Genomic DNA, 13,476 nt, shown 5'->3' with positions numbered 1-13,476 from the left:
AAAAAAAAAAAATAAAGAGTTCGTAGAAAACAATTAGGAATCTAGCACCACATTGGAGAGACAGATATGACAGAGTCCTGATCTAACTGTATTGTTTGATTTCCAGAAAGAAATCAACTACACAATCTTCCTTCACAACCGAGCAAAGAGTCGAGTACCAACTGATCATACTCAGTTACATCTCCAACTCCATTTTCCCAAACAAATCCAGTCAAAAAAGAAAAATAAGCTTAATGGTTAGTGTAATGGCTCTTTGATGGAGATAATGGTATGCAAGCTGAAGTTAGCGGCCACAGTTCTCTTTCTCATCAGATTTTCTTTTCGGGCGGGGGGGGCTGCTTCTTGTAGGAAGCACAACAGCCTCCTTATTTACTGATTCTTCTGCTTGATCAGCATTCCTCTCTCTCAAAAGGATGCCAACATTTGGTGCAGCTGATCGCATAGCCCTCGGCAGCTTCAAAGGAATTTCTGCCTCAATTACACTACTATCTGCTTCACTTGCACCATTTGGTGCATTTGATCCCACCGCCTTTTGGGGGGCGGCTTCAGTGTTTTCTGATTTTGTACTGGGTGGGGGAACAGGAACGAGCTGAATTACTGATTTCCGCCATTTCTTTCTCTGGTTTGCCTTTGGTGCATTGGATTTGGCCTGAAGGTTACATGAATTAAAACTCATTAGAGATAAGAGGAAAAACACAAACTGAGTTAATCAAGATTGATCATGAGCTTGATCTAAAAAAAAAAGGCAATGTGCATCAATGTACTTGCAGAACTAAGAATCACCACTTGATTACTCCAAAACGAACGTACCACTTTATTGCCTATGTCTGATAGAGGCTTCCTTCTAACCACACTATCGTCGTTTGTTTCCACAGGCTTCTCAACTAGGGCACTTTGTAGCAGCATTGCACCCTGAGAAACAAGGACCTGATTCTTCTCTGTTTCATTAGATCCAAGTGTCGAATCATTTATCTCGAGAGCTCCTCTATTAGAACATTTATTTGGCATACAGCCACATGATATCCCACAAAAACCCCCAGATGCTCGGCATTGGCACTTGGATGTCTTGCATGAAGAGTATTTACTACAAGCACAACATGCTTGAACAGTAGTGGCTGCCTCACCAGAACAATCTGATATGCAGTTTTCTTGATCATGGATATCTCCTGTACTTGAACGGCCTTTGGTTTTGGAATTTCTTTTCTTTCCTCGCTGTTTCCCTGACATTACCCATTCATCATCTGTCGCCTCTTTCTCTGATTGTACCCATTCATCATCTGTCATATTATTATCTAAATGTTCTGATTCAGATGTATCCATATCATCCAATATGATGGGGGTGCTCTGTTGCGCCTGAATAAACAAAAACAAATGAATAAAAAGGTTCATGAAGTTAGGGAATAGCTAACAATTCATTTATAAGACAATTTAGTAATACAAGCTTATATCTGTAAATATCTATGCATGTCACGCTTATATTCTTAAGAACCGGTGTCAAAATACAAGCTTATATCTGTAAATATCTATGCATGTCACGCTTATATTCTTAAGAACCGGCCTCACTTTTGACGGAGTATTTTTTCAAGGCTGAACTCTGTTAATTAAAATCATTCAATATTAAACAAATTGAGAATGTCAGTTCAACAAATAAAACTAGGAAGTTCGAGGATAATTTTGAAGTTAGAAAACATTTAGCAAATTTCAAAAATCCAAAGTGCTAGATTCCAACAAGATACAATGGATAAGATAAGTTACTACAACAATATTTGATGACCTGCAATTGTCTTCAACTTACACTACATATGAAAGCATACTAAAGACAGTAAGCAAAGCTGATATTGAGAAATTTAATCCACTTTCCTATTTGAATGTGTCTTTGTGCAACTGTCTTTGTGCAACTTACCAGGATAGAAGAAAAGGTAATAACTAACCTCTGACTTCACTTGATGAATAAGTTCCGTCTTCTGGATTTCAAGATGCCTCGCTAGACTACTAAGTTTCACCACTTTTTCCTTCAGATCTCTTATTTCCGTATCCTTTTCTCTACAGACAACTTCTTCATCCCACAACAAGCACCTAGAAAAGTAGGAAAATTTCAGATAAATCTATTGCAGACATCATGCAACACCAAGGTGAAAAGAAACTAGCCAGTACAAATAATGGACTTCTCAAAAAAAATTTACCTGGAGGAGGATGCTATATTGAACAGATAATTCATCACATTTTTTGCTTCAGCAAGTGACCGAACATGATTCCAACGCCCCCTTCCACTAAAGCCCCGTTCACACTCTTCTGCTTCAGACAATTGTGATGCCATGGAAACCAAGGTGCTAGAAGAAGCAGCAAGCATGTTTTCAAGAGCAAAAATCCTCGACTTTCTAGCTCCAGGAGACATTGTTGGGGGGCAAATACTGCATTATTAAAGCGAAGAATCTAATTGTTAGCTGCCTGAAAATGATTGTATTAACACAAGGTCATAAGGTGCCATTAAGGAAAGTCAAGAAAGAAAAAAAATGGAATCACTTTGAATTAGTTTGTTTTAGTATCTCTCCTTCTTCCTTTAACCTTGCCATTTCATTGGCCATTCTAGCTCTCCTGAAATAACAAGAAGAGTACTTAAATTAGCTATTGTCAAAACGGGATTAAAAGACAGCCTCAAAGATGCCTTTCATTTGGATAATGCATAGAAAAATAATCAAGGTAACAAATCAAGTACATCCTCTCACTACATGCTGATGAAGATACCGATATTTTTCACAGAAAATAAATAAACGAACAGCATTTGAAGATTTTTACAAAATATGCATGAAGTCAATATGCAAAATCACTACTCACACTTGCAGTTGATGCTCGTACTCAGAACGCACTTCATGTACCCGTAATGTGACTTCAAGTTCATGCTCAATTGCCTGCATTAGGGACTTCGCATTCAATATAGATTATGTTAGAACCAAATCTTACAAAAACAACTAAACAACTAACCAAAGCGTATTTATCTACGTACATTCAAAATGCATAATTCTTTGTCTCAAGACTAACAGTAGTACCTGAACTCCAGGGCCATTGCCATTTCCAACACCTGTATAGGATAGAAAATTTTCAACAAAATATTATATATAGAAAACAAAAAAGAAGGCAGGAAGTAGTAAATCTACCAACCGAAAGTTTCACGTGACATCTTTCTTGATTCTAAAAGCTCTTTTAGCCTTTTTGTAGCCATGGCAGCTTCTTCTGTCTTTCTTTGTAGGACCTGTTTTGAAATACCAGAACAGAATGTAACACTTGTGTAAATTAGATATAGCTTTCTGAGGGCACAGCAATTACCATTTTCTGCCTCTGATTCAAAGCTAACAACTTGTGCATCTCGTACTCATTTCTCCTACCCTCTTTCTTAAGCTGGAAATGAATAAAAAATGCATTCCAAAGAGAATCAGTTTTCACAACATCAATAATCTACGTAGGCATGCAAGCAATCATCAAGGATCTATATAAATACAATTTCCTTTAACAATTACATTTCCTAGGAAAAGAAAATAAAAGGATGTCTAATCGTTATGAAGGAAAATCTTTGTGTACAGTTGCCTTTCTACACCTTCGATAAACACAATCCCCTTTTATAAGAAAATGATTTTATCTAAAGCTTTTTTAGGATCATACATTAAACATTTATAGGATAGACAATATCTTTCTTTACTGTACCTGAAGAACTTCTTTTTCCCTTGATGCCTTCCATAACCTGAATTGCTCAGACTCCTGTTTGATCTTATGTTGAAGTTGAACCTGGAAACAAATAGGTGCATGGATATTGTAGCTCAAAGAGCTGACTTATACATAAACTAAAAGCAAACCTTCTGTCTATCACAGTCGCACCTTTTGAGTCTTCATTCTCTGAATCTCCTCATTTAGTCGTCTTGCAGCCTCATCACTCTTTTGTTTTTGTCTCAATAATTGAGCTTGAGCATCTTGTTTCTTCTTCAACTCCGCTACCTGCAAAGCAGAATATGAAACCAAGAATAATTGCGATTGACAGGTATAGGTCTGTGCAAACTCACCTGTGCCTCAAGGACTATCAACTTTTGAAGATAGTCTTCCTTTAATTTTTTAGCACCGTCATCAGAAGTAGATGATATATTGGCAAGATTGTATCTCAATTCCTCAATCTCTTTCTGTGCATTGACAACAAAGATGGAAATAGGTATACAAGCATGACCCTGAAAAACTTAAAACATAGCATGTGGACATATAAGCACTGACCTGCAAAAGCCTCTTTTCTTGTTCTAAGTCTTGAACTTTTTTCTCATAATGTTGCTTAAGAACTGAAGTATCCATCCTTGTAAAACGCTTCATTTCAGCCTTCAAAAATTTAAAGAAAAAAAAATGAAGGACAATGGTCAAAATGCCAACAAATTTTATAATAAAAATAAGAACTGCTGCTCCTCGACAGTTAAAACATCACATGCACTACTGTTCCTACATTTAATTTTAAGCCAGAACTAGCAGGGGTTTAAAGTTTCTATGAGGTTGATCATTAAGATACTTTTGTGGTCCAAAATCTTCTTCCATCTCATGAATTGACAGCTCCTTTATTGAGCAGAAAACAGCAGTAGCCAAAAAAATATATAGCTTTACATCTAACAACACAAGAATGAAAAGGAACGGTTATACTAAAAATTAGGAGTTGAGCTGGCTGGTTTTACCTCCTTTTGTTCTAGTTTTCTGTCCAATTCTTTCAGCTCCCTGTCCAATTTTTCTTGCAGAGAAGAATGCTCATGCTCTTTCTCCTCGTCTTCAACTTCATCTGCATTTGAATCAAAAGAAAATATTTTCAACAATTAGATATATAGCTACATCTCATACGTGAAATAAAATGCAAAGTTGACTGCCAAAACCAGAAACGACAAATAAAAGGATGTTGAGCATCAACAGTTATCAAAGGCATAAATTCACTGATCAATGATGTTGTGTGACCTACCCATAAAGCTGCCAGAAAAAAAGGGCATGGTTTTGGCGCAAATGAGACCAGCATTGTCAACATTTAAAAACAGATATTCATCAACCAAACAACAATTTTACCAAGTTATTTGAAGGCAGTGTCTTCATTTCATGAAGCAGGAAAATGGAGAAAAGGCTTTTTCAAGAATATAAAATAAGAAAACTAACAAATGCACTACAAAATGAGTTAAAGTTTCTTATACATTACCTGAAATGTCAGCTGCTTTAGTGTCAGAATTGGATGAAAGCTCATTTAGAGATTGCAGTAAATCATCTTTTGGGCGGAACCTCTCATCATCTGAGTCGAGATAATCAACAAATTGATTAGGCTTTGAGGTGGACAAGTTTTTCAAATGCAACAACTCTCCTTCCAGCTCTTGAATTTTTGACACATACATTTTGACTAATTCATAATCCTGAAAGTGCTTTTAAAACTGTGTCAGAAAAAGATTTTTATATGTCAAAAGTGACAATAATCTGCAACAATCAATTCACCCAAACCTGATTTATACTGGAGTCAATCTCATCCCAGGATTTACCATTTCGAGCTGATTCAATTTGCATTATCAATTTGTCCTTTTCAACCTGAATTATTGACTCAATTGCAATCAAAGAAAAAACAAATCACAAAGAGTATAATAATTACAGAAACATGAAAACTTAATAACCTGAGCATCAACAGCACATTGATTCAAGTGTTCACAGGTGAGTCGTCTCTCTTGAAGTTTCCGTTGTAATTCAGCATTACTCACTTCAAGCAACGACACTTTGTGTTTGAGAATCTAAGAAAACACATATCATTAAATAACGGAATTTAAAAGATAAGGAGCAGGTGGTGGTATTTATCAGAACCATACCTGAAGCTCGTCGAATGGAATGGTTGCATCACCACGATAAAATAATAGTTCAGCCTGTAATTGCTCAATTTGGCTTCTCATTTGCTGCATTTGAGCAGCCATGGGATCACGATTGACCTAAGAACAAGGTAGAAAAATGCTAAGCATGAAAAGATAGCCATGACAAAACAAAGCACAACAAACAAGTGAAGAAGGAAAAATTACCACCGCTTTGTTCTGAATATTGCGAGCACGATTTGCATACTTCAATGTATTCATGGTCTCCTCCGCATTTGAGTCAGCAGGACTAACACATGCTATAATAAATACGACAAACTGTTGAAGGCAGAAATCTAAAGTGCAAAAATAAACTCTAAGCATTGTGATACATAAAGGTGATACATGACATACCAATCATCACTGTTTTGCTGTTTCCTCCCAAAGAATCCTAGAAATTCAAATTCCAATGACAGTAATAAGAAAGCTTCTATCAAGAGTAGATGTCATACTTTAAACTAAAAGTAATCACAATGTAGAGCATACATTCACCACAATCAATGAAATATCCCTCTTGAGAAATTGAAAGCCATCCATCATATACCACTTTTGTTTATGTTTATGTTTATGTTTATGTTTATGTGGTTTTTCAGAAATAAATGATTCATCCACATGATTCAGAAATCATTTGGATCATGAAATAGTTACAAGTTTTTGTGTAAGGATTAGAGGCTTAATTAAAAGTAACAAGATGGCAAAGGAAAGGAAGGCACCTGTAACAAGCGTGTCAACTTGCTATCGCGATAAGGAACATGGCCCCCTTCTTTCTTTTTTTTCTCATCCCCCAGTGCACTTATCACATTTCCAAGGGCCAGCAAACCCTTATTAATATGGATGCCTAAAACATGAAAAATTCATAAAATTGTAACAGGATAAACAAAATAAAACAAACATTGCTACAATAGCACGAATCATGCCCACTGAATCATATCAGGAATTATTAAGTTTAAAGGCTCTAGCATTATAACGAAAAACATTGGAACTACCTTCTTTGAAACGCATGCCATTTGCACCTGTTCTTTTCGCACGTTCTGATCCAGCAAGGTCAACCAAATGAAGTTTTGCACATAATATGTCATCACCGATGTCATCATTATTTGCTCCAATTGGACAGGAAGAAATTTTCTTTTGCTCCATGGTAATTGTAAATATAGCATGCGAGCGACTGGGAAATAATGGAACACATGTTTTACATTGTGAATTTTAGATGAGAAAATTCATAAAGAAAAGGGAAAATTAGCTAACAATTGCATTAAAAATGTTCAGTTGCTTAGTTGGATTGGACAAAATGAAATATTCAAGTGAAAAAAGAGAGAGAGAGTCAGCAAATGCTTATTCATCAACCAATTTCAAACCATGAGTTCTTTGAAACCAACATTATGTCAGAACAAACAAAAAAACTAAGTTAGAGTAAGTGACATGGTGAAATCCAAACCTAGATTGACTGTTCATGTTAGTACTGCCAGTTGCACGAGATAAAGACCCTTGCGACAAATAAGATGCCATCTCCTCTTTACTTCTAACTTCTGCTTCAGTAACACCAGCAAGTGTGATCCCTCCATTTGCTGTTTCTCTGATCTGAATTGGAACTCTAGAAGGCACTGCAGGCTTTGCCGCATTCACCCATTCACCTTTAGAGAAAGCTGCCGAATTGGTGTCGAGCAAATCAAACACCTCTTCCTTAAATATCTGTTCATTTAGCATCAGAAAATAAGCACATGGTTCTACAACAAGTATTCAAAGAATTATCGCATTGAAGTATATAATTTTACCTCGATGAATGAAACCCGTATCAAAAACTCTGACGATTCATTAGCAGCCTCCACTCTCTTAAATATACTATCCATTACTTTTGGTATAATTCCACTATCACTTCCTTCTCCAGAGTAATTGGTCCCCACTGTATATGTTTTCCCCGAACCAGTCTAATTTTTAACAAGCATGTTAAGAATCATACACATAATACACAAACTGTAACAAACAAGAAGAAATACATCCAATTTAAACCTGGCCATAGGCGAGGACGGTGGCATTGTAGCCATTTAAAAGTGCCTCAACCAGTGGAGCAACGCAATCATTGAAAATCTCTGAAGAAGGTGACGCGGTACTCCCGTATACATAATCATAAGTGAACGAATGCGAGCCGATTTGAAGCTGATTCATCATTATCATCATCCAAACAATGAATTTGACAAAATAATTTAATAACCTTTTTCTTGTCAATATTTATATTTATATTTATATTTATATTTATAAATGAAATCTAAATGTAAAGAAATTAAAACTGAAAGAGAGAAAGGCTGATTCAATACCTGCGGCTCTCCAGGAACAACGGTGATGATGTCTGTACAACCAATGAGAAGCTCTGGTGTGATCAACGGCCGAATATTAACGGCAACTCTCACGCACTCCGAACTCTCCATCACTTGTTTTTTTTTTCAAAATCGATCCAGATAGAAAAACCTAAAATAGATCCAAAGTTGAAAACCTAAGTCAGATTAAAATACAAAAATAAGAGAAAGTGAGAGACAGATTTAAATCAACGCTAACGTTTCCGGTAACGCATTAATTGATGAAACAGGGATCTGAGATCAGTGAGCTGCCTGAGGGAGATGGATTTTTTAAATTTGATTTTTCTGAGAAAGGAGACAGTGATGTTGAATTTTTTGGGGGTTGTTGAGGCTTTAGATAATTAGAGAGAGACAAGGGAGGAAGGACGGGAGAAGAGGGGGGAGGTGGGTTTTTTTGAAACGATGTTGGAGAACGGAATTGAATAAAATTATTGAAGTGGAATTAAGGGAAAGGCGCTTCAAGTCCGAATTCAAATGTTTGGTGGGGTCAGTCACGTGAGGGAGATGTGGTGAGCGACAACGGTACAATGCGGTCTTTCGACTTGGATTTCAAAGCATCTGATCCGGACAGCCCGATCCTCCCTAATTGGGAGCTAAATAATGGATTAGTTTGGGGGCATCCATGGGTTATTTCTGCTTTGTGATTTTCACTTTTATTCTCCCTCATTCTATCTAAAAATAAAAAAATTATTTTGAAATATTTTAAAAAATAAATATTTACAACCATATTTTCAAATAGATTCTAAATCACTCCAATATAAATTGAAGTTAATATTTTTCTATAAAAAAATATCCTTATTTTAAAAAATATGTACATTAATATCAACTCAAAATAAAAAAAAATAACTATATTTTTTAAAGAACTCAAAATTAAAAAGGAACAACAAAAATAACTATCTTTTAAAAGAATGAAAGAATAACTAATTTGCATAGAGTATAACACACACTTTTTATTCATCAAGTTAAATAAATATTTTAATGTTTTGCTGTTATCATGTTTTTTTGTCATGAAATCAACATTTTAAAGGTAGATGACTAGATTATTGTTTCACTCTACTACGTAGGTCAACTTTTTTTTTTCTAATCTTTAAAAAAATTATAAAAATATTAGAAAGTAAAAATTTAATGCATGCTGAATACAATACTTTTAAATTATTAAAATAATATTTATTAGACAATATAATTGTTTTTATAAAAATAAATATTAAAACAATAATATATTTCTTCAACTTGAACCAACTATAGTTAATCCATGATTCGAGTCATGAGACCATAATAACCACATGGAACTTAAATCAAATCAAAATAGAGAGCCTATTTTTATCAACCAAATATTGAAGGTCAAAAATATATAAAAATAATAACTAAAAAGACCTAAAAAAACTATATTTAAATAAACAAAAATATCATAAAGTAAGAATTAAATGCTTATATTTAAGCAATATGTTTATTTTAAATCAAAACCAAAATTTCTTTTCTAAAAATACTAAAGTTAACAAATAACAACAAATAAAAAGACTCGACATAACTCAGGTTATTTTTAAAATTAGTAAAAAATCCTATAGAACACAAAAAAAAAAATAATGAACCTCAACCTTCAATTAAATCAAATGTAGAATAATAAAATTGTAAAAAATTGATCTAAGAAAATAATAAATAAAAACGAACAAATCTCCTAAACCAGGGTTAATCTCTCAAATTTACAACCCATTAAATTATATACCTGAGCTTTATCAAAAAGTTTCATTCAATGTTGAATAATACAATAAAAAAAGTATAAATTTTTTTAAAAATCAAAGTAAAAAAATCTTAATAAAAAATGAAGGAGGTGAAATCATTAAAAAAAATTCATTTTTAAAAATGATCTTAAGTAAAATAAATAGTAATAAAAAAAGACCAAATCTGCATATTAAAAAATAATGACATTAAAAGAATTTTAATTCTATAAAATAATTTCAATAAAAAAATATTAATTAAAAAAATAAACCAAATTTAAAATGTTGTAATGAAGTTTAGGAAGTCAGCCACTAGATTTTAGGAGGAGAAAGAAAAGAAAACCAATGCCAAAATAAGGGGAATTACACCACTGGTGCTATTAAAGAGGTAGGCTTTACCATGACGAATTGAAAAACATCAAGAAAGGTTATTTATGGTCATCACACATGTTGCTTAAACATTACAAAGCAGCTTACTCGTTGGTGTATTTAATATAAACAGTAATATTTTTTTTATTTATATAATATTTATTAAAATATTGAATTGCTTTATAAGACCACATGATAATCACAAAAAACTAAAATGAAAGTAAGAATAAGCCCCTGAAGGCCAATTAAGTAATTATATTATGCAAAAAAAATATGAAAAGACTAAATTGCCCTCAATCAATTCTAAAATTACAAATGAACCATGTGAAAATACTCAATTACCCTTAATAGATAGCTTAGTTTTTTAAAGGCAAAATAGTAATTTTAATATTATAATCTATAATGAATCAAGGCATTTTTACAATAAGTATTGTTCCTGTAGGATTTAGGTTTTTGTTAATAAGTTGTTGAAACTTCACAGAGAAATTAGACTTTCCATAACTAATTTTTAAGTTTAAGTGTTTGATTAAGTTATTAGATTGGGAAGAATTGCTTGGTACTTTTTGTAAAAACAAATCCCTTGTTTAATAAAGGAACCCCACATGCTTAAGTTAGTGAATTGATAAAAAAGAAAATAGAGAGAGTTAAAAAGAGGAAAAGGATTTCATGTAATAGTGAAGAAATTACTTTGTCTTTTGTTGTGTGGGTGGTTTAGGGTATTTATACAACCTAGTGCCCAAACAAGATCATATGACACCTCACAAAGAAAAGAGAAGCAATGGTGATTAATACTTAAAAATATATTTTTATCAAGGTTTTATATCATTATTTTGCACTTGAAGTATTAATAACTCCTTAACTAAAAAAAGTTTTATAATAACATATCTAATAAATATAAAATACCTTTAATTTAAGGTAAATGTTTATCTTAAATGCAGGTCTATCACATAAATAAAAGGATTAATTGATAAGTTTAACTTTTGAAATTTAGAAGACAAATAAATAACCAAGTTTAGAAAAGAGATGCTGGTTCAATCCAAACTGAAATACTGTTCGGTTAGTGGATCATAACTGGAGCTGTAAAACTTGGATTTAGATATGTTCTATATAGATGAAAATCTACGACATAGGCCCAAAACTTTCATAAGGAGTCCAAAATTCAAAAAGGCCATTTTCAAGTTTAAATTATCACAACAATGGAGAAGTCTGAATATATCCTGCAGCGCAGATATTGTTGAGTGTTCATCCCATATCTAAAATTCTAGAAGTCCAAATGACCTCATTGGTTTTTGTTGGATAGTTGAGATAATTTCCTAGAACTTTCATAAGGATAGTCTATTTAAATTCTGATGTTAGCAATGATGTTTTATTCAGAAAAGAAGATAAAGATTGTCACTGATTAGTACTTAAAAGTGCATTTTTTTCAAGGTTTTATATCATCATTTTGCACTTAAAGTATTAATAACTCCTTAACTAAAGTATGTTTTATAATAACATATCTAATAATAGAAGATATCTTTAATTTGTGGTAAATGTTCATTTTAAATGCAAGCTTATCACATAAATAAAAGGATTGATTGATGAGTTTAAGAACTAAAATTGAAAGGACAAAGAGATGGCCAAACATATAAAAGAGATGCTGGTGCAGTCCAAACCAGAACACTGTTAGGTAATTGGGTCATATCTAGAGTTGTAGATCTCGAATTTAGGTCTACTTTATATAGATGGAAAGGTAAGACATAGGCCTACAACTTTCATGGGAGCTCAAGATTTAAAAAGGCCATTTTCAAGTCCAAATTGTAGTAATAACAAAAAAGTTTGAATCTATCTTGTAGCCCGAAATATCTGGAGTTCTAAAAGTCCAAATGAACTCAATTTTTTTTCTTGAAAAGCTGAGACAATTTTCTAGAACTTTCATATTTTCAAGTGGTTTCAATTCTGATGTTATCTGACATGACCAAAAGATTGATGTCTTCTCTCAAGTGCAGGAGTGTCGAAGTAATAAATAACCTAGCAAGATCGAGGTTGAACCACAGGAAGGTTAATTGTATAAATTATAGATAACAATAATACAACAATAATAACAACAACAATAGTAACAATAGTAGTAGTAGTAGTAGTAGTAGTAGTAATAATAATAAAATAAGAAAAAGAAGAAGAAAAAGAAGTTAATGAGAACATTGAGATGGAAGATTAACGTAAGGATTAAATAATAATAACAACAAATGTCAAGGTTAGAGGATCCAGTAATGGTATGTCAAACAAGTATAGTATAAACTCTTATTATTCAATTGGAAACCACACAGTCAATTAGAAACCACACATAAAGAAGGTTCCAATCAGATTATAAATTGTTAACATGATCACATTAGTTATCTTATTCAATTAATGCTAGTACTTGTAAATCTCGTTAGGCATTTATGATTATAACTTATGTTAACAACAAATCAAGTTCCTTTCATAGCACAGGTGTCGGTTATACCATACAGTATGAACTATGAAAGTGCCAAGTATTTGTTGTACCAAGTGTTATACAACATAAATCAAGATTAGTCATTTAACAAGCAAAATATTAAAGAGTAAACAAGATAACAAATACAAAACATATTAGTATCAAACATTAAAGTCCATATTGAGTTTACAGTATACTTATTCTTACACTATTAATGTAACCTTTTCACCTTGACATAATAAACTTAGCTAAACATAATGAAAGAAAGAAAAATAAATAAATAAAATAAGAACATAAATAAGATAAGAGTTAACTAAGTAAATGAAAGGAAATATAAGGCTGTGTGAGTTGTGCAGCGAAACTATGATTAGCTGCCAAAACTGAGTCTTTTACGTCAAATTAGCATTCGCTTCCGAATTGTGTTGTGCAGCGAAATTGTGATTCGGTGCTGAAACTATGTCGGCTGCAGCGAATTAGCATTCGCTGCCGAAACTGAGTTGTTCACAGTGAATCTGTGATTCATTGCCAAAACTGATTCTTCTACAGCGAATTAGCATTCGCTGCCGAATTGTGTATTGATCAGTGAATTTGTGATTTATTGCCGAAACTATGTCGTCCACAGCGAATTAACAATTCACTGTCGAGTGGCATGTTCTGCAGCGAATTTATGATTCGCTGCCATAGTGGAGTTGTCTGTAGCAAAT

General features: G+C 33.1%; 1 protein-coding gene across 1 annotated transcript in view; it reads right to left on the bottom strand.

The window, feature by feature from the left end:
• LOC105115096 (chromosome-associated kinesin KIF4-like) overlaps positions 1 to 8,651 on the bottom strand; it is an 8,980-nt gene extending 329 nt beyond the window's left edge. The window contains exons 1-27 of the mRNA XM_011011885.1: positions 8,198 to 8,651; positions 7,893 to 8,039; positions 7,658 to 7,810; positions 7,321 to 7,574; positions 6,872 to 7,050; positions 6,599 to 6,723; positions 6,240 to 6,276; positions 6,054 to 6,145; positions 5,850 to 5,966; positions 5,661 to 5,774; positions 5,494 to 5,577; positions 5,201 to 5,408; positions 4,698 to 4,798; positions 4,255 to 4,353; positions 4,053 to 4,166; positions 3,871 to 3,987; positions 3,700 to 3,780; positions 3,325 to 3,396; positions 3,160 to 3,250; positions 3,048 to 3,079; positions 2,836 to 2,921; positions 2,524 to 2,595; positions 2,443 to 2,448; positions 2,184 to 2,399; positions 1,932 to 2,076; positions 811 to 1,353; positions 14 to 649 (exon numbers count right to left, since the gene is read on the bottom strand). Coding sequence (XP_011010187.1) covers positions 284 to 649; positions 811 to 1,353; positions 1,932 to 2,076; positions 2,184 to 2,399; positions 2,443 to 2,448; positions 2,524 to 2,595; positions 2,836 to 2,921; positions 3,048 to 3,079; positions 3,160 to 3,250; positions 3,325 to 3,396; positions 3,700 to 3,780; positions 3,871 to 3,987; positions 4,053 to 4,166; positions 4,255 to 4,353; positions 4,698 to 4,798; positions 5,201 to 5,408; positions 5,494 to 5,577; positions 5,661 to 5,774; positions 5,850 to 5,966; positions 6,054 to 6,145; positions 6,240 to 6,276; positions 6,599 to 6,723; positions 6,872 to 7,050; positions 7,321 to 7,574; positions 7,658 to 7,810; positions 7,893 to 8,039; positions 8,198 to 8,308 — 3,762 coding nt within the window. The 5' untranslated portion in view covers positions 8,309 to 8,651 and the 3' untranslated portion in view covers positions 14 to 283. The remainder of the gene's footprint in view (positions 1 to 13; positions 650 to 810; positions 1,354 to 1,931; positions 2,077 to 2,183; positions 2,400 to 2,442; positions 2,449 to 2,523; positions 2,596 to 2,835; positions 2,922 to 3,047; positions 3,080 to 3,159; positions 3,251 to 3,324; positions 3,397 to 3,699; positions 3,781 to 3,870; positions 3,988 to 4,052; positions 4,167 to 4,254; positions 4,354 to 4,697; positions 4,799 to 5,200; positions 5,409 to 5,493; positions 5,578 to 5,660; positions 5,775 to 5,849; positions 5,967 to 6,053; positions 6,146 to 6,239; positions 6,277 to 6,598; positions 6,724 to 6,871; positions 7,051 to 7,320; positions 7,575 to 7,657; positions 7,811 to 7,892; positions 8,040 to 8,197) is intronic.
• Positions 8,652 to 13,476: the final 4,825 nt, after the last annotated feature.

The sequence above is a fragment of the Populus euphratica genome, unplaced genomic scaffold, assembly GCF_000495115.2.
Source record: "Populus euphratica unplaced genomic scaffold, PopEup_1.0 scaffold638.1, whole genome shotgun sequence".
Taxonomy (NCBI): domain Eukaryota; kingdom Viridiplantae; phylum Streptophyta; class Magnoliopsida; order Malpighiales; family Salicaceae; genus Populus; species Populus euphratica.
Note: the sequence above shows the minus strand (reverse complement) of the source record. Positions and strands in the feature narration are given on the sequence as shown.